At 38.5% G+C, this 25,585-nt stretch overlaps 1 protein-coding gene across 25 annotated transcripts in view; it reads left to right on the top strand.

The window, feature by feature from the left end:
• Positions 1-25,585, top strand: part of ZNF536 (zinc finger protein 536) — a 346,292-nt gene that overhangs the window by 146,763 nt on the left and 173,944 nt on the right. For 24 of the 25 annotated variants that reach the window (XM_083852147.1, XM_083852164.1, XM_083852167.1 and 21 more), the window contains one exon: positions 13,657-15,828. In XM_083852147.1, coding sequence (XP_083708273.1) covers positions 13,657-15,828 — 2,172 coding nt within the window. Of the gene's footprint in view, positions 1-6,544; positions 6,640-13,656; positions 15,829-25,585 lie in introns of those variants that run through there. The other variant, XM_083852161.1, reaches the window with a different exon arrangement.

Genomic DNA, 25,585 nt, shown 5'->3' with positions numbered 1-25,585 from the left:
AGTTTCCTGAAATCATATCAATAACATATTGTTAGCTCTTGTGATTGAAGCTAAAAGAGTCTGCTGTTGGATAAAGGATACATGATACGGGTGTTTCATAAGTGAGGGATATAACTGAATAACTCTGCTCATTAAAGTACTTACTTTTTTTACAGTATAATTTTTATACCATTGTCCTTTTAGAATATTTCTGGAAAATCTAGAAAGAGAATGAAGAAGTTGTTTAGAAACAGCGTTATTAGCTTTTTTTTTTTTGGTAAAAAAAAAAAAAGTCACTAAGAAAATAAAACCCAACAACCAAAATCTGAGAAAGGACTTTTTTTTGTGACTTAAAAAATAACAATAAAAAGTAAAAAATGAACTACAAGGAAGCCTGATGTTTTGATTAAATATGACTTAAATTCTGAGATAATCTTGCACTGAAGTATGAGAAGCCACAATTTGCTATATACATTCCCATCATACTTTCTCACATCAAATAATAGCTGGTCTATTCAAAATTAGTAAGTAAAGGAGAGAAAAATCATTTTAATTAGATATAAATATCAGTCTCTATATAAGCATAGGTGGAAGGCACTGGAAGTCAGTACAACAGAAAAATGAGTTTATGCTTAGGGAAATGAAGCAATACAGAGGTTTTTGGGGAGAACTGAATGTTCTCAGCTTTGGGGCTTTTGGTGGTGAGTCCTGTACAGTGAGGAGCATTTGGATGTCCTGTGGCAAGCAGTGGGAGCCCACTCCCTGCCTCCCGTGGCTGCTTCCTTGAACCTTTCCCTTGCCATTTGTCTGGCTTCGTATTTTGCTGAAATTTTCTAGATTCATGCAGGTTTACAGCAAAGATATGTTAATCGCCAAATAGCCTTTCTTGGATGTTTATGTCTAAAAAATAGCTACTTCAGAGTATGATTTTGCAAATTAATATCAAGTGAAGTTTTACATGAGCTGGAGAAAGTGAATTCAAACTGCTCATTTGTACAGGCTATTCAAGAGACTTGAAACTGTTTTCCTGAGAGTTGGTTATGTTTATTTGCATGTTGTATCCAAAATCCTTGCAGTAAAGCACTCAGTCAGTCACTGGGGCTTCTCAGCTGCCCTCAGCCTGTTGCAGGGCCAAAGCCTCTAGGGATGCTGTCAGTCACTGGAAGGAGTTTGGTCAGAGCTGCACTTGGCCAGCACTGCCTGTTAAGGATATATTGCAGTTAGTGGAGTCCATCTCCCTACTGACTTGGCAACCATAATTGAACTTGCCAGTGTCTGTCATCCCATGACTGCATTTATCGGACTTCCTTTGTCAGCTTGGTTGCTGCTCACCTATCAACCATGATAGGTTGTCTTTCCAGCCATGGGCCCAGAATATTGCAATTAACATCAAAAATTTTTAAAGGATTTTTTGTCCTGCAGATAGCTTTGAAATATGTTATTGTACTTTTCTAACATTCCTCATCCCCCGTATTCATCTTTCTGCTCTGTGTCTGTCAAGTTTTCGGTGCCTTTTCTATTAATGATCAAAGCTATTGTGCCAAGATAAAATGGGGATACCCAAACAGTGGTCAGAGCTAAGCTTGTCAGGATCCTGAAGGTCATGCTGCCATTGTAGTTAAGTGTGTGTACTGTTTTACCATAATCAGTGCTTGCGTCTTTGCTTTCTTTGATATATGCACTATGTGGCTTTCTGTTTCCTGCACTTGACCTCGCAGCGCAAGGTAGGAGGAAATTACCTGTTCTTTTAACTGCTCATACCTCCCCGAATTGAAAAGTACTGCGAAGATGTGACCCTTTTTTATGTTTGTTTATATGACATCATTGTCACTTCCTTGGCTTAATCACAGAACTGTTACGACTGTTTCGCACCATTGTTCAGAGGAAGAAACAGTGTTATTGTGAAGCAGGGTTATCTGTCTCAGACAGGTAGACATAATTGAAAAAGCAGCAAGGGAAATACGGGAATATATCCCTAACTCAGTTGCTTTAAGTATAGACAGCCCTGTTCAGGATTGTATTTCTGCTCAAGAAGCCCTCAGAAAGAACAGTGTGATTAGCAGTACTGCAGATAGAAATATATATTTTTTCCTTCTCTGAAATTACAGTCTGAAAAAGAGCTTGTTCTGTGCATATTTCTGACCTTGGGGTAGATATGATTATAGCAGTTACAAAATCAAGCTGTCGGTGTCGTCGCTGTGCAGTGACTGCTAACCACACCTTCTAAGTCTAAACCACTTATCTCAGTGTGAAAGCATCATGTGAGGTGCTAGGTGGCTTCCAGAGCTACCAGCTCTGTGTTTGTGCTCAGGGCAGGGATCAATTAATAAAGTTAAATGACAGCAGTAGAAATATATCAGTAAAAGTGTGCACAAACCAGAACACCAAAGGATAAAGGAGATTTGTGTTTTTAGAGTTTTATTTTTATTGAGTGTTAATTAAGAGCATTTTTTCTATTGTTAGTCTGAGTTTGTGTTGAGCTTCCTTATCTATCTTATTCCATTCAATTCTGCAAGGAATTTGCTCTTTCTACTTTTTCTGGAGAGCACGAAGACAAGAAGCACCTAAGTAATGTTTGCTTTCTTTTTCACTCATCCACCTGCCTCCCAGCATTCTCGCTTCTTTCAGCTTCATCTTTCACCTTGATGAAACTGAGGCTTTCTCAACATTATCCTCTTCCTGGAAATTAGTATTAAAAATAACTCATTAAAGCCACTTGTATCAAAGAATGACTGTGACCCTTTAAATTATGTCTTTTCTTTTTGCCACAAAGTCCATGCGTTATAGGGAGAGGGAAAAATAAATCAATTGGGGTGAGGTAAGAAAGGAGAGAAGACAGAAACTGGAGGTAGAAGGGATTAACAGCCAAGAATCTCAGTTATTAACAACCAAAATAGCCCTACACAATATTTTAACCAAAAAATGTTATGCTGACAGGTCCATCATGAGTTAAAAAACCAGTCTTTTCAGCAGTCAATTATGTTTGATAAAAGAAAGCTATCTGGCATACTGGACTAAGCAATGGGAGTCAAGAGTCCTGGATTCTGTCCCTGGCTGCTTTACAGAGAATGAGCCATCTATTTAAGTCAAGATACATGGCAAGATTTTTCCTAAGTGAGATGTGGAAATGATCAGTTAAGGATACTCATTGCTACAGTCCTGAAATTCAGTCCCTTTCTGGCCTAGGAAGCAGATGGGTACTCTGCTGTTGGGCAAGTTACCTCTGAGTTGTTAAGTGTTTGTATTGACGTTATATTAAGCTGTTGACTATTTCTGTGCTCAGCAAAGGAATTTGCAGAAAATGTCTTCCCCTCCTCTCGTTGTGTTGATCACAGTATGCTTTGATGAGCCCATGATGCTTGGAGCTTTACAGAGCACAGGAGTATGGCCTGACGTGAATGACTGCTTGGGACGTCTGAGCAACACAACGCTGCTCTTAAACTCTTCCCAGTTGCGTAGAGTAGCTCTTTATACTTTCTATATATTTGTGCATGGGGGAGCTTTTTTCATGTAAGCTTGATGCTCATGTAAGTGCATGGGAGCTTTTTTTAGTTTGTCTTAAATATACTGACCTGAAAGAAAGGAACAATTTATCGGTATCCGCTTATTCTTTCCTCTTCCTTGTTCCCAGTTCAATGTTGTTGGAAGTAAAATAAATGCAGTTGTGCTATATATGAATTTTGACAGTATATACTTCATCACATATGATCTCTTTCATGTGCAAAAGGTTATGCAAATTTAAGAGTTTGAATCTTTCTTCTTCCTTTTGAACTCTTGACCAACATTAAAACATTTTCTTAGGCATGTACTTTCTATGTTGACGTCGTCACAGGTAACCCGTGTGTTCAGTGATGCATTGTTTTGTCCACTAACTTAATAGTATGCAATTTGGAGCATCCTTAATTATCCTACAAACCATTTTGTGATAATGAAACCAAATATGGTGTAGACTTGGCTGACATCTCTGTGATATTATTGGCATACCATATATTTGTTTCAAATGTAAATTGGTTACTGCTTTTTCAAAATATTTACTCTATTAAATCTATACGTGAGACATCCTTTACCCTCTCCACCAAACCTGTTATAAGTATTATTCTCATTTTCCTTGTTCTACATGCAGATAGGGTTGGATATGAACTCTGTAATTTGATGGAAAAATAGGCTAACCTTGTGGTCTTTAAGTCCTAAAACTACAGTTGAGTGTGCAGTATCTTTCCATATAACTAGGTCTTTTGTTCCACTAGAGAAAATTACTTAATTTGTTAGAGAGTTTTTTTGTTTTGTTTTGTTTTTAACGTTTAAATGCAACAGTCTTTACCTGATAGACCTGGGATTGCAGGAAAGTGATTAATGTGAATTAAAGGATCCCTTTGACATATGACTAAAGGGCAGAATTACTTTGTTGTTGTTGTTGTCAGTCCCACTTGTGCAATTTTGTTTCTCTCCAGACCAGATTTCCAGCCTTTTACATAAAGTTAAAGTCTAATAGGACAATATCCTTCTTTTTGAAACTCTTGCTATTCGGGGATAGTCTGTTTCTGCATTTTCATTAGGAATGTGTGTCTTTGTCCCTTGAAATCCATCTATTTATTGCAGTGACACCTACTGCTGAGAGAGCTGATCCGCAACAGGATCGGTTACTGTTAAACTTGGCCAACAAGCAGCTCCTGACTCAACCAGCAGATGTTTCTGTGGCTCGGGTCAAAGGGAACTTATGGGCTCGCATTTTTTTCCTTTACTCCTAGCATTAAATGCCAGGAAAGTTAACACTAGGTACAGACAGTTGACCTGACCAGTAGCAGGAGGAACTGAACCAGGGCCCTGAGGATCTGCAAAGACCAAAGCATTAGTCTGTTGAGCCACTGTGCTGGCTCCAGGCCAATAGTTTCAGGCAACTGACTATCTGATTGCATGCCTGGATTTTAGTAACGATTTTACATACTTATTTGATGATTTGTATCCAAGCTTATGCTTCCGACAGGTGCCCTTGTGAACAAAATCTCACTGGGCTATCGCATGTGAATATTTCACAATCAATCATACTTTGATCTTTGGGACATATGTGCATTTGACATTATATTTAGTTGTGTGCAAAATCTAAATCTAAGCCTTTGTGAAATGAAAATAAAATCGTCAACCCAGCATTACACTTTAGGATTTAAATTGTTTCAAACTATGATTTGAGTTCTATAGCCTTAACTCTTCTTTCTTCATCTCTTAGTAATCAGTGCAGAGGACCTGATCCACCCGTCCTCCCCCAGCTGAAATACACTGCCTTTTATTTGGAGCTTGCCTCTGTAAGGAATGCAGGATTAATGGTGTCAACATTATGGATATTTTAGTATTATATAATGAGTTAGGGTATTACAGATTTCCAGTTTGGTATGGTGTCCTCAGATGAGAATGGGAGATTCAGAATTCATTTCATACTGTAAAAATGACAAAAAATGAAATAATAAATAAGCTTTGCAAAGACTTCCAGGCATTTTATTATTTTATTTGTACTGCATGATACTAGAGTAGATGGTTAAAGACTTAATTTTAAGGTTCCTTCAATCTGAGGCAGATGCCAGTTAGATTAATTAAAGTGAATGATCAGATAGGAGCTACAGAAGATTGATCAAATTGGAGAGAGTTTAATCAGTTGTATACATTCCAAATTACATGAAAATAACAAATTTACTTTTAAAAATGTTATTTCTAAAAAAAACCAGCTTTAGTTTAATGAAGCATTCCACAAATTAGGCTCCCATTTGAATTTAGGTATCACTCTTATCTTTACTTTTGTCATCAGGAAAACACTAGGAAAAAAAAAAGAATAAATGCTTATAAACTAAAAAATAGTTATCCCAGATGCAACCAGTGCTTGGAAAAAAGCAGGATTTTTTTTTTTTTTTTTAACTATTTTTTTTAAGCTACTGAACTTTCAGTACCAATCATTTATCTTTCTCTTCTTTGGATCTGACTTCTTAAGTATATGCAAGTGAAATAGAATAAATAAGAAGGAAAACAGGTTTTGCTAAGTCACATGCAAAGTAGCAATAAATCAAACAGCTTGTCTGCATTCTTCTAATCTTTCTATTCTAATCTGTGAGCGAGATTTATAAACGACCTCTCCTCTCCTCTCTGCTAGTCTTCCTAGATTGTGATCACAAACAGTTCACAGTCCTCCACTCCATGGGTGCTACCAGCTAAAGACTGATCTGGTGATTTATCTTCTACTGATCAGTTGTCAGTCCAAAACGCTGTGCTAGCTAGAAAGGAACCTACAGTGGTAACAGGTATTTTAGAAAGCAACTGTCTTTTTAGTTTGGACTGCAAGCAGTACAGCCTCAGCAAACAATTTTGTCTGTTAATGACTTTTGAAACTTTGAAATCCCTGTGCTAACCCTTCTTTAAGACATAAAAACTGTTGTGGAATGAGTTGGCTCTGTTGTTACTAAAGGAGTACTTTGTTTTGAAATCAATAAGCAGCTTGTTTAAATATCAGCACTACAAAGCAGCTACAGTGGTGTCGGATGCCTTCCCTGCTCCCTCCCCAGCAGTCGGACTCTGGCTGGGCGCTGAAGATGGGTGCTGCTTCGCCCACGCTCCCAGCCTGAGAGTGGGATCAGGGTCGCTTCGTGCAGATTGTGCCGGAAGGATGGTTTGCCCCAGGTTGTAGTGGCGGTTTATTGTTATTATTATTATTATTAATAATAATAATTATTTTTTAATTCTACATAAGCTTTGCAAAGACAACAAAACCTAAGTGTGAAAAAGTGATTAATAGTAGTAACTAATTACCAACTTAGCCTTAATAATAGCTTAAAACCACAAATAGATAGGACACGTTACCTGTAGGCTAACTTTTTTTTTTTTTTTTTTTTTTTTTTTAGCATTCTGTTCCACTCCAGAAACCATGTATTTCCCTAATATAATTATGTTATACCCTAAGGAGCAGGACACCTACTTAACCAACCAAAAAAAATAATAATAATTTAAAAAGTGAAAAGAAAAAAGGGGAAAACTACAATGAACTCAATGCAGTTATTCTATTTTACATAAGTACAAATAAGAATAGAATCTGGCCTAATGTTTATTTCACTTTATCGGATTGGATAATGCTGTCCTGGTGGCATTAAATACAGCTGATCTCTCTCCTTCCTTTCCATGCACACATGTTTTTGTTAAAATTTAACTATTTACATCTATGTCTCTTAGTATTGCCTACAAATCAGTCAAAGAAGAGTAGGTCATCTGTGCTGCTCTACTGTTTATATATTAATCATCTGGCAAATAAACCGCTCAGTATCATACCCACCTCAGTAATATTTGTGATGTAATTTGTTTGGATGCCCAAATGTCACCAGCGTTGATTGTAAGAGATGAAAAAAATGTACTTGCTCAGCACACCAAGCTCTGGGCTAAAATGTAAGCATGAAATCTCTGGTTTATTTTTGTAATAATGTTTACAGCTGTTTAATGACCCTGAAAGGGTTCAGTAGTCTGGTGTTCTGTATTTCTTAACAGGAGTGTATTATGCTTATAACAGCCTTAGTTAAACAGTTTCAGCTACAACAATAAGGACAATATTTAATAAAAATTCTATATATATTCTGAAGTTTCTCAATGATACCTGTTTACGAGTTGCTAAGAACTGAAGCAATCTGTATTGGAGTATTTGGAATTTATCAATGGACCACAAGATGGTGTAGATATATGTGGATTTTTCTAGCTGGAAAGATAAATACCAGGTCTGTATTCTGAAAGCATAAGTAACAGTATGTGTAACTAACTGCTCAGAGGATCAGGGCCAGAGCGAGCTTGTCTTTTAAACACGTGAGCTTGTAAAGCATTACTTTGCTTACTGAACTGTAAATCTTTTAACTAACCTAATCTAAGCTATAATAACAGCACAACAGTGTTTTTAAAATGACTGTTTTCTCTACAGCAGTGAAGAGGGAAATGCTTTAGTGTGTGTCCGGTAGGAGCGAGCAGGTGTAAATGAGAGCTGAATGTGGTCCATCTGTTTACAAAGATAACAGGTGTGTGGATGCATATATGTACAGTTATACAGATATGTGCGCACATGTTTGCACGTGTGTGTAGGCATATATTTGTATTTCAACTTTTTTATTCTACTTGTTATATTTTTTTTCCTCCTCTGTTTCCAGCAAAAGGAAGTTGAGCATCTCACATTACTTTAGTGTAGTTGTGATGACAGGCATTTCTGGTGTCATAATTGGTTTTAAATTCCAGTAATCCATTTCAAATAGTTAAATAAAATCTGTGTGTTCAATTGAAATGGCTGAAGTCAGAACTTTCTTTATTGATATCACAGAAAATACTCTTGAGGGCAAAAATGTGAGTCAAATCAAAATAACTATTAGTATCATCAAAGGGACTTGAATGTCTCACTGTACCTTCATGTGGGAGATGAGAGAGTATTTTCATAATGTTGAAAATTTGTTGTGAATTTCATAAGCTGAGTACCCTTGTCATAGAAATAGGAAACTGTATGCCCTACAGAGTAAATGGCTGTCTTCTGATGGTTCCTTAGCTTCTTATGGAGGGCTCAGTCCTGCCCTGTCCCGTGCAGTGTGACCTGCACTGGGTTGCAACCTGGATGTATGCCACAGGGCGAGTGAGGTTGTGCCTCTGGCCGGAGAGGATGGCTTTTGCTGCAGGAGTGGAGGGTTTGTTTAGGTTAGGAAGGGCAGCCCATGAACAACTGATACCAATATGCTCTGTATGGTGCTGAGTCTTGGGGGACAGTGTTCTTACAAAACATTTGAGATAATTAAAGGTCAAAAAGGGACTATACAAATTTCAACAAAGACATTTTGAATTTCTTAATCTCAAATTTTATTTGCAGTTGAGTTTGTAAACATATATTACTGCAGAGAACATCGTGCTTCTGTTCCCAGTGCAAGTGATGGCAAAACGTGCTGTGTTTTCCTTATAAGAGAGATCAAAATCAGTAAAAGAGTGTAATAGACTATATATTTAAAAATAGAAAGCTAGAGATTTCAGCATATTCAGGAAAAGCCTGTAAGTGGTCCTGAGTGTCTGCTCCTTTTCTTTTTTATCAAGTAGAGGAATGGGGAAATTACAAGTATTCTGGTATTTTTCAGTTTTTATGCAGACAAAACATTTTATCACACTCCACACAAACATGTTGTGTATGAACTGAACAAACATTATTTTTCCATCTGGAAAATTCTGACTTTTCAGGAAAAAGTTTTTGGGGAAAAAACATTTTGGGCAAAAATGTTTGGATGCTAAATGAAAGTTATGATGTAGATTGGGAACTTCGTGAAGATTTGGGTACCTGCAATTCCAAATTGAGTGCTTGGGCCAAGCTGTCTTGCAGGGTTTCAGCTTTCATGAAAGTTTATAACCCAGCTTTCTCCTGAGCTCTTTCTGGTCCCAGCAGTGTGCTGGGAAATACCGTGTAGTCTGTCTGCAGATCCTGGCCTGCAGAGGACAGTGAAGGTAGGAGGCAATCCCACCACCACAGTTATAAATTCACAGCAGCACTTATAAATGGATATTTCCAGATTTTTTATTTTTATTTTTTGAATACCTGGTGTGTTGGTTTGGTGAGGTAAGAAGGAAAGGACATAATGAAGGAAGATGTGAAAATACTTACTTTGTCAAAACACTTGAAAAGATGTACTGTTTATCTGTTAAAGGGTAATTTTCAGGTAAATTTTAATGAGCTCCATTCAGGTTTGCTTCAGTGTTTTTAACATTTGAGAGTTGGTGTAGAATGGACAGGGTGAAATGGCATATCAGGCCAGTCTGAAGAGAACCATTGCGTCTATAGAAAAATTTGGGGGGAGGCAGAAGGACTGCACAGCTGTGGTCATCTCTGTTGATGCAGAAGCACCCCTGCACTCCTGAGTGTTGGGGAGAGCGGCCAGGTCCTGAGAGAGAGCTAGAGCTGGCAAGAAGAGGTTAGGCAGTGACCACTGTGACTTTTCTTTCTCTGGACCTGGGGCAGGAGTTTGAGGAGCTGGAGGTAAGCCACAGCAGAGTTGGGACCTAGAACTGCAAGGCCTGAAGCAAGAGAGCAGGAGTTAGAGGCTCACTGGGGAATGAAAACCCCTTGCCCCACCTGGGATAGCCCGTCTGGTCATAGATAAAGGCAGGGATGACGGATAAAGAGGGAGAGAATGAAATTGCTATTTTTTTTTTTTTAAGAGAAATTAGGCAAATTAGATTTGGTTATCTAATTCATGGTGGAATGATGGATGAGGAGGAATTTTATTTCTGTCTTGCATGTGGATTGGAGATGAGATTTTGGTAGGTTTTGCTGTGAATGGGCTGAAGGATACTGAGAGCCTGATTTACATGACAGCTGAACAGCAACAGGGTCCCTGGGTTTCTAAACACAACCAGGAATTGCAGGAGGAGAGATTTCATATGGCAGTATTTTGAATGTCACGATTATACTTTGCAACAAAACCAGGTAGAAGTGGGGGGGAAAAAACGGTTCAGGGCCAGAGGCAGGAGACAGGAGTACAAGAAGTGGGGGCGGTGAGGGTATGAATACAGTTTAAGTGAAGATCTGTAGCATTTTGAGATTGCAGTAGCTGGATCCTAGAAACTGAACAGCTGATCAGAGTATGTGGTACTTAGAGGTGGTTGTTTCTCATTAAGCAGAGGCTTGCTGACCTTTCTGCATATTTCATCCAAAAAGTATAAAATTTCCACTGTCAAAAAAACATGTGTCAGTCAGGCTCCCCAGAATTGATCCAATATTACTAGTTTTTAAATTAAAAAATATGGGTTTGGTCTTCCTTTTGATTTTTTTTTTTCAACTCATCCTACATTATATGTGTATGTATGTTTCGTGGGGGACAGAAAATAGAAAAAAAAAATAGGAAAAGTTATCATATTCCAACTATAAATGCTGTTGGTGCTTTAAAAGTTATCTTTGAAAAAGAGCCGCAAAATAACCTGAAGGATCAACCACAATTCCCTTCCCTGGTCCAAATAACTACAGGTTTGAACTGATGCTTAGGGTTAAACGTCAGAATTAATAAACTCCATTGGGATCTGTCAGCATTTCCAAACTTAGATAGAGCATAAAATGCTAAAATTAACTACCCAAACCTTCCTAAGCATGTAAAGACACCAGTTCCCATTGAGGTCAACTGAATAAATGAAATCTAGGCTGCATTTTTCAAGCTGTTATAGAATAATGACAATCTAGAAAGACTTTTCCAAACCCTCTTTAATATATGTGCATGTCTGTACAAACAATAAATTTCTTGAATTTTTATTCTATTGTTTGCCAGCATGCTTTATTTAAGTATGGTGAGGAGAAATAGCACTTGTAGTATGTAGAATCCAGACAAGAAGTGGATTTCTGTGTTTTTGTTTGTTTGTCTGTTTCTTTTTAAAGGAAGTGGTTAGACAGATATTCAAAATCTTGGTCAACTTCAGGTAATGGCAAGCCTAAGCACTACACCTCTGTCAGATGCTTAGCTAATACTTTAGAACATGAAATTTGGCTTGTTTCAAGTGTTAAGAAAACTTTCAAAAATGTTACAATAATGTGTTTTTATGTAGTCCTATTTTGAATGATTGTGGTGTGATGTACAGAAAATCTGCATGGAAACCATGAATTTGATTTGTTTACTATATGGCCTTGGGTGAATACCTGGCTTGACCATGTTCCCCTACCTTTGCAAATCAGATACTTCAAGCCAAACTTAGGTGCAGTCCTATAGCTTATGCATAAAAGCCTTTTCCTTTGGTATACTTCATCCCATTAATATTTTTACAAATATTTGAAAGCATACTAGTAGTGGGTCCCCAACATGAAACCTGAATCTTAGCAGTGTTAGTTTGAAAGAGACCTGTTTATATCTGAGCAAAATTTTGTGGCTCATGTTCGTCTTTAATACAGGCATAAATATCGATTTCCCCCTTTCTTCATGCAAGATCTGCATTGTATCACACAACCTCATTCATCCTGTTGAGGACCAAATAGGTCTCCTCTTGGAGACCACCCATGCCTGTTTTAGGCCCTGATCCTGTGAAGACTTAAGCATGTGTGGAACTTTGCTTTCAAGAGTCATCCTTTGAAGTCTACTGGACTACTCCCATGAGCACAGTTACATGCATTTTAAGTATGTGCCAGATTTGGGCCTCAAATTATCTAGCAAGTGGCCTCTATGAAGCAGCCTGAGGAATGGTGTCCACCTGGAGTGTGTGTGCAGCCTTTGTGGAAGGCATAGTGAGTAAGTGCTTTTGGCTAATGCCAAACAGAAAGTTCTCCAGATTAATTATTCAATAACATATAGAATTTAGTTATTTTACTAGTGAATTATGTGTCAAATCACTCCACTGAACAACAAAGATACTAATTGTGTTCTAATATAACCTTATAGCTTCATATTTTTTGAGAGTTATTAGTGTAAAACTTTATAATTTAAATAGAATTTTATACTTTTCTTTCTGTGTAGAGAAGTGGCAAGGGTGGAAGATTGTTGTGGACAATTATGCAGACCAGAACAGAGCACTTGTGTTCAACAAACAGCTTTGAATTCTAATTTTCTGCAATATACATAGTGTGGGTACAATTTGTAGTCATTAATGTGTATTAGGAAAGTTATTAAAATTCTTAAACTTGTTGAGGCTTTCCACAACACCTTCCCCAGATTTTAATTGGTTTTATCTAGTTCCATAAGAGAGCTCTTTAAAACAAATCAAAGTGCCTTAAATCACGTCTTACCCATCGAAGGACAGAGATATTCCTCTATAATCTGGCAAGTTTTCCTAAGAAATGAAATCTGAAGGTTCTCAACGATGAATTGAAAGACTTGGCAGAAGATAATTTATGTGCTTTTTGATGGGCTCAGTTTCAAAATGACAAAATAACAATGTTTTGTAACAGAAGGGTTAAATCTTAATCTCAGAGGTTTACAAAGCTGCTAGTCGCAGTCTCCTTAAAATTTAATATACCTCGTTAATGCTTACTTGCAAACACTGAAGGATTTTTATGATTATAATCATGTGTTACAGCACCTAGTACTGTTTCTAAGCAGCATACTAATCAGCTTAATGAGATATTACTGCACTTTTTGTTGACTAAAGCAAAATCCCTTTTATTGTTCTAAAGCTTGTCCTTTACTTTATTTTTTCCCAAAACATTATCTTGTTTTATTGTACACCAGTAAATATCATACCATCTTTTTTTGTCAAATCATAAAACTATCTTTCTCATTGTAGAATGTGTAATATATTGAATATGGTTAATGGAACTGAAAGTTACAAATGGATTTCTGTTTTTTTCTCTGTCTTTTCTAATGGAAATGGGAGAGATGCATAACATTTCTTTTTCTATAGATTTAGAAATGTAAACAGGTGCAATTTCATAAGAAGACAGACAAGGGGATGGTAAAAGCCTATGCCCCTTCTGTAATAATTAGATTTTGAAACTGTAGCGTATTTTAAAATAGTAGTTAATGGTTATTGGTAAACATACAGAGTGATGAAAGCACATACATGATCACAATTGCATAGCACAGTTGGCATTTAATACACTTTTTATTGTTTTTACACTAATTCCTTTGCATTATTATGAGTAGGTAAAACATGAAATGCAAATTGTACGTCAGTGATTCAATGCTTGTAACTCTTTCACAGTCTGAATCTAAAATATCTTCTGATTTTCAGAGATGGAGGAAGCTAGTTTGTGCCTTGGTGTCTCTTCAGCTGTGCCAGAAACTGACGCCCATCTCAACAGCACCATACTCAATGGGCAGTATTCAATGAGCCAGAAGCTGCACCAGATCACTTCCCAGCTCAGCCATGCCTTCCCAGAGCTCCAGAACAGGCAGAATCCAGAGGAGAAGGCATCTGCACCACTAGAAGACAAAAGCCACATGTCCATAGCAAACCAGCCCATCAGCAGTCAGATGGCACTGTTAGCAAACCAGCTCAACAGGGAGGTTGACACCAGTTTAAATGGGCGTGTGGATCTGCAGCAGTTCTTAAATGGACAAAACCTAGGGATTATGTCTCAGATGAGTGATATAGAGGATGATGCCAGGAAAAACAGAAAGTACCCATGTCCCCTCTGTGGGAAACGCTTTCGATTTAACAGCATCCTGTCACTACACATGCGCACTCATACTGGAGAGAAACCATTTAAGTGTCCATACTGTGATCACAGAGCAGCTCAGAAAGGCAACCTGAAGATACACCTGCGTACTCACAAACTTGGAAACCTTGGCAAAGGTCGTGGAAGAGTCCGAGAGGAAAACAGACTTTTACATGAGCTGGAGGAGAGAGCGATTCTTCGGGACAAGCAGATGAAGAGCAGCCTCTTGCAGCCACGACCTGATGTGAAAGCACAGCAGCATACCCAGCCAATGCCTCTTGCAAACTGCAACTTGTCTGTGCCAGCTAATCACAGCACACCTGATATTTCAAACCCTGTTCCCTCTCCAAAGCCAGTCAGCATCCAGGAAGAAGTTGTTGCTCAGACAGCTGGGTTCAGATGCACGTTTTGCAAAGGCAAGTTTAAAAAGCGAGAAGAGCTAGACAGGCACATAAGGATCTTGCACAAACCTTACAAGTGCACCCTGTGTGACTTTGCTGCCTCGCAGGAGGAGGAACTGATCAGCCACGTGGAGAAGGCTCACATAACTGCAGAATCAGCACAGGGCCAGGGCTCCAATGGGAATGGGGAGCAGTCCACCAATGAGTTTCGCTGCGAGGTGTGTGGGCAAGTGTTTAGCCAAGCCTGGTTCCTAAAAGGCCACATGAGGAAGCACAAGGATTCCTTTGAACACTGCTGTCAGATCTGTGGGAGGCGATTCAAAGAGCCTTGGTTTCTTAAAAATCACATGAAAGTCCACCTGAATAAGTTATCAGTAAAGAACAAATCTCCGAATGATCCTGAAGTACCTGTCTCCATCAGCAGTATGTCCCAGGAAGCTCATGCAAACTTGTATTCAAGATATCTGTCGTGTTTGCAGAGCGGATTTCTTCCTCCCGACAAAACAAGTTTAAGTGAACAAAATCAAATCTATAACAAAGGAGATATGCCCATGAAAGAGAAAGAAGTCTTGGGAAAACTCCTTTCACCCATTTCTGGCATTGGCCACAGTATTGCTGAAGGGGATAAACATTCTTTATTGGGCTGTCTCAATCTGGTGCCTCCTCTGAAATCCAGCTGTATAGAAAGGTTACAAGCTGCTGCCAAAGCAGCAGAGATGGATCCAGTAAACAGCTATCAGGCCTGGCAGCTTATGGCAAGGGGAATGGCCATGGAACATGGCTTTTTGTCTAAAGAGCAGCAGATACAGCGCAGCCATGAAGACACTTTGGCAAATGCTGGAGTTATGTTTGATAAGGAGAAGCGGGAGTATGTGTTAGTAGGAGCAGATGGCTCTAAGCAGAAAATGCCTGCTGATTTGGTTCACAGCACTAAAATGGGCAATCAGAGAGACTTGCCAAACAAACTAGACCCTTTAGAAGGCAGTAGAGATTTTTTGTCACATGGTATGAACCAGGGACTCGATTACAACTTACAAAGTCATGGAAACGTAAAAGAAAAGCCAACTGAATGCCCAGACTGCGGAAGGGTTTTTAGAACATACCACCAAGTGGTTGTGCACTCCAGGGTCCACAAAAGAGACAGGAAAGGAGAAGACGAAATAATTCAAGGTAGTCTTGATGAGCGCCGTGGGTCTGGCAGCGATCAAGAGTCTCAGTCTGTCAGCAGGTCGACAACACCAGGGTCCTCTAACATTACCGAAGAGAGCGGAGTAGGTGGGGGTCTCTCGCAGACGGGGAGTGCCCAGGAGGACAGTCCACATCCTTCCTCACCCTCCTCTTCAGGTATGATGACTTCTCCTTCCCTCTTTACACTGAAAACATAGTAGCTATATTTGAAATCACAGCAGCAAAGTCATTTATGCATTCTCTTGTTAGGTCGGTTTTCTAACAGTCCACAGAGACGCGGTGTTATATGCCAGAACATCTGTGTTTGGGTTCCCTCAATGCCTTCGAGGTTAATTCTTGGTTCATCCTTTTTCCCCTCCAAGGGCAGGTTTCCTAGCCTTTCAGCTGTCGCTTCAGCCATGCCACCGGCAGCCGCATGCAGGGTCTGTACGTTCATCATTAGGAATGTCACTGCAAGGGCCTCTCCCTCCAGGCTTCGGAAGTATTTTTTTCCTCCTCTTCTCTTCATGGTGTCTATCTTGCGGGCCATTCCTTTTCCTCTGTGAAAAGGGTGAGGAAAGATGCCTTCTTTGAGCTCTAGCTCAAAGAAATATGATTAATACCCAGTGCATTGGCTAACCTCTTTGATTGCCCTTATTCCTACAACTATATCAGTTACTTAGCTGACATATGTACTTGAACCTGGCCACTGGATTGATTAAGAGGAGATTCAGATTGCTAAATTTTTGACAATCTTTTAACTTATGTGCACATTTTAACATGTATGAAACCTTCTGGTTAATTCATATCTATTTGAAAATACAAGAAAAATAGAAATTGGACTGAAACATTTTAATTGCACTGTATGTCATGTTAACTTGCTGTGTATAAAATACCAAAGCAGATAATATTTCTTTGGAGATGTCTACAAAATATTGAGCTTCCTGGTACAATTTTTAAAGTTACTAGCCTATGACTGCTGAAATAAAATCTCCAAGTAATAACAGGTAAGATTCCTGGCCTCATCTATATTTCCAAAGTCACTTACTAATGGATAGTAAATTGAAAGTTATATCTTCAGCCCTTTATAAAGAAAGCACCTCACTAATACTGTAATCATTCTGCAAGCCTAACAACAGAGGAAATCATGCCATAACAAATACTCTGTTACTAATGGCAACATTGATTTCTGCAATCAGCCATTAAGTCTAGAAAATGAAAGACAGTTTGAGGTACCTTAAGGCATTACATTGCCCACTGTTAAAGAGCTGGTAGCAGGCTGTTGAGGGTAATTCTTTTTATTTTTTTCCCCAGTTTCGATAAATATTTTAGTATTGGAGGCAATTCACTGTTACAGTTATTAAGTATATGCCAGTTTATTTTTGTTGTTCTTGTCATGCTCCAGTATACTCTACTTCTGAGGCCAAATTAATATAAAAATAAAGTGTTAGTTTGCTGGCTTATTACAAACCAGTAAAGAAATTGTTAAGACACATAAATCTGCACTCCACATTCCACAGATTCCTATAGTACTTAATGCTGTTGTTTAAATACCCATGAAACACACTGTCTACTCTTAGAGTCATAGCCTCGTTTACAATTTATTACTGGTGAGACACATTAGAAAATTCTATGTAGGAACAAGGGAAACAGGCGAGAGCTAATTTCATACTATGTAGAGTTGTTCAGGATATTTTAAAAGGGTTGAAAATATGTCAGGATGAAGAAGATTAGTTTTCTAACTTTCACTTTCAAAAATCCTAAACTTTGGGGGGGGGGGGGGGTGGTGTCAGGGGAGAAAAAATGTTCTTCTTCAGTATAGAAAACATCACTTTTATTTTGCAATGCCACAGAGGGAAATAAAGAAACCTAAAATCGGTTCAGTTCTGCCTGAAGCCTTCCAGAGCTGTCTGGAAAAGTTTGCAAAGAAGACACTGGAGTCCTGAGTGAGGGTGAACTGATACAGATTTAAGAGGATTCAGAAAAATGCATGTGAAAGTTGGTGTGTTTTGAGTGCCCTGAAAAACTTTAATTCCAAGTGTTCTGCTTCGTTTAATGTATTGTTGTGGGAAGTTTTTCCTGTCCTCAGAGGCAAAAGATAACACTGCAGTCTTGTTGTCTCTGTAGCCACTAATTTAAAATTATTTCCGACTTAAACTACAATGTATTTAAAGCTTTTATTTTCACTCCTGATGCATTTAGATTGAAGCATATAAAAATGAAAGCAAAATATGTGCAGTAACAGTTGCTAGAAGCACGTTCATTTTTACTACAGAAAATCAGACTCATATTATATTTTATATTAATATCTGATGGTGTCCTTTAGTCTGTTAGCAGTAAATCTAGGACAGTTCTCAGTATCATATATCCTACCATAGAAAGTGTGCACATCTTTATAACTTATTAATCAGATGAAAGGAAAACAGTATTGCATTTTACCTGAACAAAATATAAATATTCTTCAGTACTTTAAAATTAAAATTTATTGCAGTATTGCTATTGCAACTTTTTCATCATTATGAAGTGTGTATTCTGTCAGTACCTGTGAAAGATAAACCTGCAGAATATAAAGGAATCAGATTTTTTGAGTAAGGGAGAATTAAGTAGTCATTGAATCTTCTATTAAGAAATTACCGCAAAACACAGTTTTACAAATTTCTCAGACTGCATAACAATGTCTCAAAACTTAATTTGCATCACTTGATTCTTTTTTGTTGAAAACTGGGTCAGTAGGGCCTGAGAAACTATTTTTTCAGATCTTAACCAATGAATTCTTCTTTATAAATTGGTGCTCTTAACATGATAGTAGTTCTGAATTCATCATAAAAACCTTTTTACACAGTGCCTCTTAGAACAGATCTCCAGAAGAAGGCTTACAATGAGTGGCAGAGAAGTCTTTGTTATCTGATGTAATTCTTTGCAAAGGAGGATTGGGAATGGAGTGCCTGTTTAAAAATGTCTAGCTCAGGCTGAGAAGAAGAAAGGGTCAAGTTTGCAATCAAACAGTTATTGCAGAGATGTGTGACTGTCACTGGCTGGGCTAATGTGGTATGCAGCTGTTTGTTATGTGAGTAAAAGAATGTTTGAATCAGTGAACATGTGAAAATGACTCCAGTGAACCAGAAAATGTGTTTGTTCTTTAGCTCTCCAAACTGCTGAGAACTAAGCTTAAGATCAACTGCTAAAACTAGGACCTTTGACAAATTGAGAGGTCATATTTTCTAACAGAAATGAACGAAACTAGTCACACAGATCATTTCCCTGTGTTTTTCATTGTTTTATCTTGTTTTTTGTTTACTTTTGTGTGAAATTATGAGAGTCAAATAAATGTCATTTCTGTCTCCACATACGATACAAAGGAAAACTGCTGTAAAAAAAAAAAAAACTGTGCCTGCATATACAACACATACAACACCGTTGGAAGGGTATATGTGGAGATGCTATCTGGATGACTCTTGTCTACATGCAAGCACACTTCTGAAATTAATTTTGCAGCATCACAGCAGAAATGCATCAGAGTTGGACTAGATATCCAGCATTATTTCTAGACCTCTTATTTTTTTTTAAAAAAGTTGCATTTATACAGGTTTTGCTTAGGAATTAATGCATGGAATAATTAAAACTTAATGTAGTAAGAAATGATACTGTTCATTATATCCAGCAGGGTAGTAGTACCTTCTGCATTTTCCTATAATTTTGGTGTGGGGATAATTGAAGTCTTGATAGTATGAAAGGGGTAATTGAATGCACTGACCCTCCAGTTCATTAAATAAAGTAGGCCAAGTTACATGATCAATGGAAAGCACAGGGATTAAAAAAAAAGAAAATAAAATACTGTTAAATATAACCACTTATTCCTGCATGCAGCACTTAATATTGACTTTGGCATAATTTGTTTGATCAGATGGTTTACAATCTTTCAAACATCTTTTTTTTTTTTTGGGGGGGGGGGGTTGTTGGTGGTGGTATTTTTTTAAATTGTTGTTATTTTTTTGTAAAAAAGCACTTGTTATTAAACAGAATTTGAGCCCATATTTATGTCCTTTGACATAAAAAGCTTTCGTACTGGGCATCATTGCACAGACATGGGAAAGACAGTGATATGATCCTCTTTCTTTCTTTCTTTCTTTCTTTCTTTCTTTCTTTCTTTCTTTCTTTCTTTCTTTCTTTCTTTCTTTCTTCTTTCTTTTGTGATAGTCATCAACTGCTTAATGTGAACAAAACAGGCAAAAAATTTAAGTCTGAGGATTAAGATCTTAATTTTTTTGCTTGTGCATTCCAATTGTTCTTAAAATATTTGGCAATGTCAATTAGTAACTGAGCAGAGTTAGCTGATGAACACAATTTTCCACTAGACTGAGCACCCTATTGTTGTCAAGCTAACAGCAGATTTCTGAGGTCATTATCATTCCCTGGTAGCTTGGCCCAGCTGCTTCATGCTGCAAAAGCCAAACTTTATACTGGAGCTGTGGGATGGCATGCAGCAACAGGGGGCTGGGAAGGGAGGAGTGGGAAGTTGACTGAGACGCTGTAGAAAGTCATTAGCATCTGAGGAAAGAGAAAGTAAAAGTTTCTAGGTGTTTCAAGGGAAATCTGCTTTCTAGATCGGCTTCCTGTTTCCTTCCAGCCCCTCTCTGTACCTCAAGCACTGGTGTAATTTCTCAAACCAGGTGACCAAGTAAACAACAGAAAAACATAATTTCTGTCAATAGTCAGTCCCACATGGAGGACTCAAACTAATCCAGTGCCTTGAGGTTTCCATTAGCAGGTATTACATTTTGCTGATCTTAATAAAGCCTCACTTTCCCAAGCAGTGACATGGGAAGTGGTAAGGAAAATATTTTGGTTTTCCCTTTGCCCATCTGAAGATATTTTACCTTAAGAAACAGTTGCAAATATTGAGCTGGAGAATTGCACACAGTGAGCGCTGCTTTGGCAAGTTGCCAGTCCCAGAGGACAGCAAACAGAACTTTTATTCTAGAAATTCTAGTTAATATAAGCAGTTTCTGTCTGTGCCCTTTTTCCTTCTTCCTTTTTTTTTTTTTTTTCTCTTTTTCCTTTTTGTCTTTGTTGGCCTCATTTTGTATCAGGTTCAGCAAGATGCAAAGCTGCACTTTTTTAAAGCTCAGCTGTTATAACTGAGCACCATATGCAGCCTTTCAATCCCTGATATGGAATACTGTACATGCTGCTCCATGTTTGTAAGAGATTTACAGAAGCTTGAGTTGTGTGTATTAAAGCTGTGTACATCTAGACATTTGAGAAAGTACTTACAGTAAAGCTGTTGGGGATGTAGGCCTATACTAATAACCTGGCAAAGATTCAGCTTTTACTCTTACATAATGCTTTAAATTGCCATCTCTGTTGAAAGGTCAGAGTTTACTTGTGGGGATCATCACTGTGGTCCCAAATCTGTTTATTTATTTATTTTTTTCTCCACACTGGCTTAATGGCAGACATGTTTCCTTTTACTTCAAGACATAAAAAGCAACTTTAAGAGGCTTATTACACAAGTGGAAATGCTATGGCTAAGTATCCTCCATAATGTTTCGACGTTGTAACATTAATTAATGATGTTTGAAGGGCGAGGTTTTATTTATAGTTGCATTGCTATAAATCTGGGATCAATTCCGCCAACACTAATGAAATAATAGAATTAGCCCCAACATTGCTACTGTGAGGCTGGACTCTGTTATGAGTAACAGCTGCAAAAGGGCACTGTACTAAAAAAATAAGAAAACACCTCCCTGTCGTGTCCTTGCAAAGCACATGCTTTATGACCTCTGGAGGGGATACAGTGAATTTTGTGCAAGACAGATGTCCAAATTCTCTCACGATGAAAAGGCCGCAGACTGATTCTCTTTTCTGTCTCTCATGATATATTCAAGTAAGTTGGTGTATTGGTGCTAAGAGTTGATCATAAAAAATGTATTTTTTGTTGCTGGGAAAAAAAAGCATAAATCATTGTTTTGTGTTTAGCCCTTAGACTGCAGTCTGGGTGTGTGTTTCTAGGTAAATAGGATTGTAACTGATGGTATGATATGATATATTTATTACTAGGACAGCTCTCAGCTACATCCAAGGAATGTTTGCCTTCATTTAGAAATTAAATAATAAATTTAGAGGTTCAGCTTAGACAAGACTCCAGATGGGAATTTCCTCCAAGCTCTCCAGTTCTCCTCCTCTGTTTCACTGACCTCTTGGGGTATTGAAACAGCAATGTGTTTCTGTGGTATTTCAGTGACATTTATTGATCATTTCTTGGGATTTGTCAAGGACACTCTCATAGGGTACAAAGGGCACCATTGTATTATTACAATGGGATCTAACACAGAGTGGGGAAACCTGTGGTCCAGCCCCATCCAGTGGCACCTGATTTGGGCATCTGAATTCTGATTCTCCTGAGCCATTCTTAGTTCCCTAGCATCACATCCCAGGATAGGTTACAAGCCCAAGAGTCCTAGACAAAGATCTGTGTGTCTCAAAAACACTGGCCTTTTCTGGAAGACTAGGGAACAGGATTTGTGATCCTGAAGTCCTGAATCATGTTGGCAAAAATGCATTCCCCACCTTCTTTCCAGCAGGGGAACTAGAGTCTCATAATTTCCTAAAGCATTGCTCTCACTCCCAGTTGACATTTTTCTTTATTATTAGTTTGGATAAAAGCAAGTCTCTAGAGCTTAAAAAGTGAGATGGCTACATATTCAGCCTACTTTTTTGGTACTGAAAGTAAGCTTGTCTCCTTAAGACTGAATGAAAGGGATTTGTGAGCCATGCTAGTCTTCATTTTGGCGCAGGAAAAGATTTGTTCAGGTCCTCTGTCCATGCCACACACGCTGGCTTGGGCTTGTGCTTGGTAGTGTTTCAGCCACATGAGGGGTGCAGGGAGAGGCCCTGTGTGACCAACAGGGGGGTGAATTCTGGCCCATTTCGCTAACGAGTCAATGCAATAACTGCACCTGTGTTTCCTTCCAACACCCTGTCCCAGGGCCAGCACTACTGGTCGGTTTGTACCTGCATCAGCTGACAACACTGACGTGGAGTTTAAAGAGTCTTTGATTAACACTGCTCCCAGCCGCAGAGCATCCCTTTATCCTTGTCTGTAGCAAACCCAGCCTGGGCTTTGGCTTCTTCTCTGGCATTGGTTTGAGCTGGTTGACTGGGCCAACTTAATGCTATTCTTCCTTCTTTAAGATTTTCTACTGGTACTTTCAAAGATCTTATTGCCTAGGCTAGCTGCAGTTTAGATAATTAGTCTCACAATTTATTAGACAGCCACTTTGGGGTCCAGATAAAACCCAGAAGTTTGGCTGCACATTCAGAGGCAAGTACATAAGTGAGTATTATCAAAAGTGAGGGGGAAGAAGAGGGAGAAGGAAACATTAGGCAGAGGTCCAAGAATAGGCTGAAATACCAGTATGGCATTTTCCGTTTGTGTGCTGCAATCACATGATGTGGAGTGTGACATTCTTAATAGTTCAGTCATGGGCAGCCTAAATTCCCGAAGAACCAAAATGCCTAAGGTATTGTGGGTCCACCTGAGGGACACAGCCAGCATCAGGTGTTCTCAGCAATGGGCCCTGTCAGTGTCCCCAGCTCCTGTGGCTGGCTGTGGATTGTAGCCTTTCCTGGACTGTGTTAGGTCAGGTCCCAGACCCTAGGAAGGTGGGAAGGAAGGCCTGGCACGTGCACTGGAAAGAAGGCGTGTTGGAATCTGACCAGGCCCCCATCTGGGGTGAAGACACCTGTCCCACCATTCCAGCACGGCCTCTGCTGACTTCTCCTGCATTCTGTAGTGGCAGTGTTCATCACAAAATTCTTTATCTCCCGCTATATCACACTGCACATTTCTAGACTTTCTTACCCATTTCTCCCCATTTTGTACCTTAAAATTTCTTTGTCATCTAGCATGAACTGAGAGCTTGAGAGGACACAGCTGTACTTGGGGCCTTGTTTAAATACTAACCTAGAGAGTTGGAAGCAGAAGTAAGGAAGAGGCTTCTGGGCCGTGTCAGGGTTTTTGAGATAATTTCTGATTCCTAGAGCAACACAGATACTGCAGTTTAAATGTTGAGTATCTTCCTAGTTAAAAAAAATCTACAAAGTGTACAGTAGAGTTACTTCTAAAACATGCTTGTAAGGATGGCTGTAAGTAGGATTTATATAATTGTGCTTGTCAGCTATGATTCCTGCTCATTCCTGTCTTGTATACTAGCTGTGCTTTCCTCATGTGTCTCATTTTAGGTATCCCCTTCATTAGATTTCTTATGAATGCCTTACCACATATATCATAGGCTAATGTAATTGAAAGCTAAACTACTCAACACCAAGGTAGGGGAGTAGTCTGTTTATCAAAGACTGCATAATTTTCTCTTTTAATGATCTAACAAAACTACACAAAGAGGGACAGAAGCAAATCTGAAAATCCTTTCTGGAATGTCTTAAGTGTCCCTATTAAATACTTCACACTTTCCTGAGGGATTTATGGAATACTGTTTATGATCTGACTGAAACCAAAAGGTGATTCAAAGATTTCAGTGAACAAAAGAAAGAAAAAAAACAAAACAACAACAACAACAAAACATTCTTCATAATTTGGAAAGAATTCAAGAAAAGAACAGAACATCTTTGATTTTTATTAGTAGCTGGAAATTGATGGGCATATGACAATTCCATATATATATAAAGAAGAAAAATGACAGAAGTGGAAATTGACTGTTACTGTTCTTTTGTGTATTCCAGTGCCTTTATGTTAATTTTACAGACATAGATATCTAGTTTCATTTGTCTGCATTTATCGTTGATCAGGCAGATATCTGCTATGATGAATCTTTTCCATGTTATTCTGCCAAGTAGGCAGTGAGTTCTGAAGGGGAGGAGTTTGTTTATCAAGTATTTTTTAAAAAAATAAAAAAATTATTTGTTTTCTTAAAATAATTATGAAGCTAGTACAGTGAAGAACATTAAGTCAACATACAGCCACATTTACCACACAATGGTATCAGGGTCACCACAGTTATTTCCTATTCTGTGTAGAAATAATACTGTGGTTGCTTGGATGCTACCATCTAGTAACTTCATGTAAGTGGCAACTTTGTGATGGTGACCACTACAGTACAATTACAATCAACTTCATAAGAAGGATAAAGAATGAAAATGGACGTTATTGAGAAGGACAACCTGTAGTAGAGGACAAATACAGAACATTTCATAATGCAGCACTCTGACTATTTCTTTTAAGCTTTATCCTTCAATATTTGAAAACCAAATCACTTTCACTGATAGTGAAAGGACAAGAGGACGTGACTTGGGCAGCACGATAGCAGTGTTAGCTGTGAATTGTCACTAGAAGAAAGGTCTGAAATTGAACTATTATAGAAGGGAATCCATGTTTGCTACTCATCTGCCAAAACGTTTGGATAATACCGTTTACATTAAAGCCTGACACAGCAAGTTTTTCTCTATTGAAGAGAGTGTCTGACAGTAGGCTTCCACCACCTTTCTTAGTCTTCATGTGGGTAACAGTTTCAGTATCTGTCTGAACATGGGGAGATAAATTGAAGCCAGACTGCTGAAATAACACTAAGGAGTAGTCGCCATTCCTTTTGCACTGAAAGAACTGTGAAAAGACCTGAAACTATGTTTGAGGCAGCCAGATTTGAAGAACTCACAGCTGTGGGTACAATTGGTGCCCATCAATTCCCAGGCATTTTCCTCACAGCTCCCCAGTGGTGAATAGCAATTTTTTGCAAACATATCTTAGGGCAAGAAAAGAAGCACAGTAGTGACCCTGTTGCAGGTTCTCAGTCTATTGAGAAGAGTGATTAATGTCAGCATTAGGCATGCGGCAGATACCTTGTTTTTTATATGCAGCAACACTGAAGTGATCTCATCAACTATCTGAACATTCAGCAAGTCCAAAATCAAATGCTTG

Source organism: Anser anser, assembly GCF_964211835.1.
Source record: "Anser anser genome assembly, chromosome: 11".
In the NCBI taxonomy this organism is placed as follows: Eukaryota; Metazoa; Chordata; class Aves; order Anseriformes; family Anatidae; genus Anser; species Anser anser.
The sequence above is the reverse complement of the archived record's forward strand: the minus strand, read 5'-3'. Positions and strand labels throughout refer to the sequence as shown.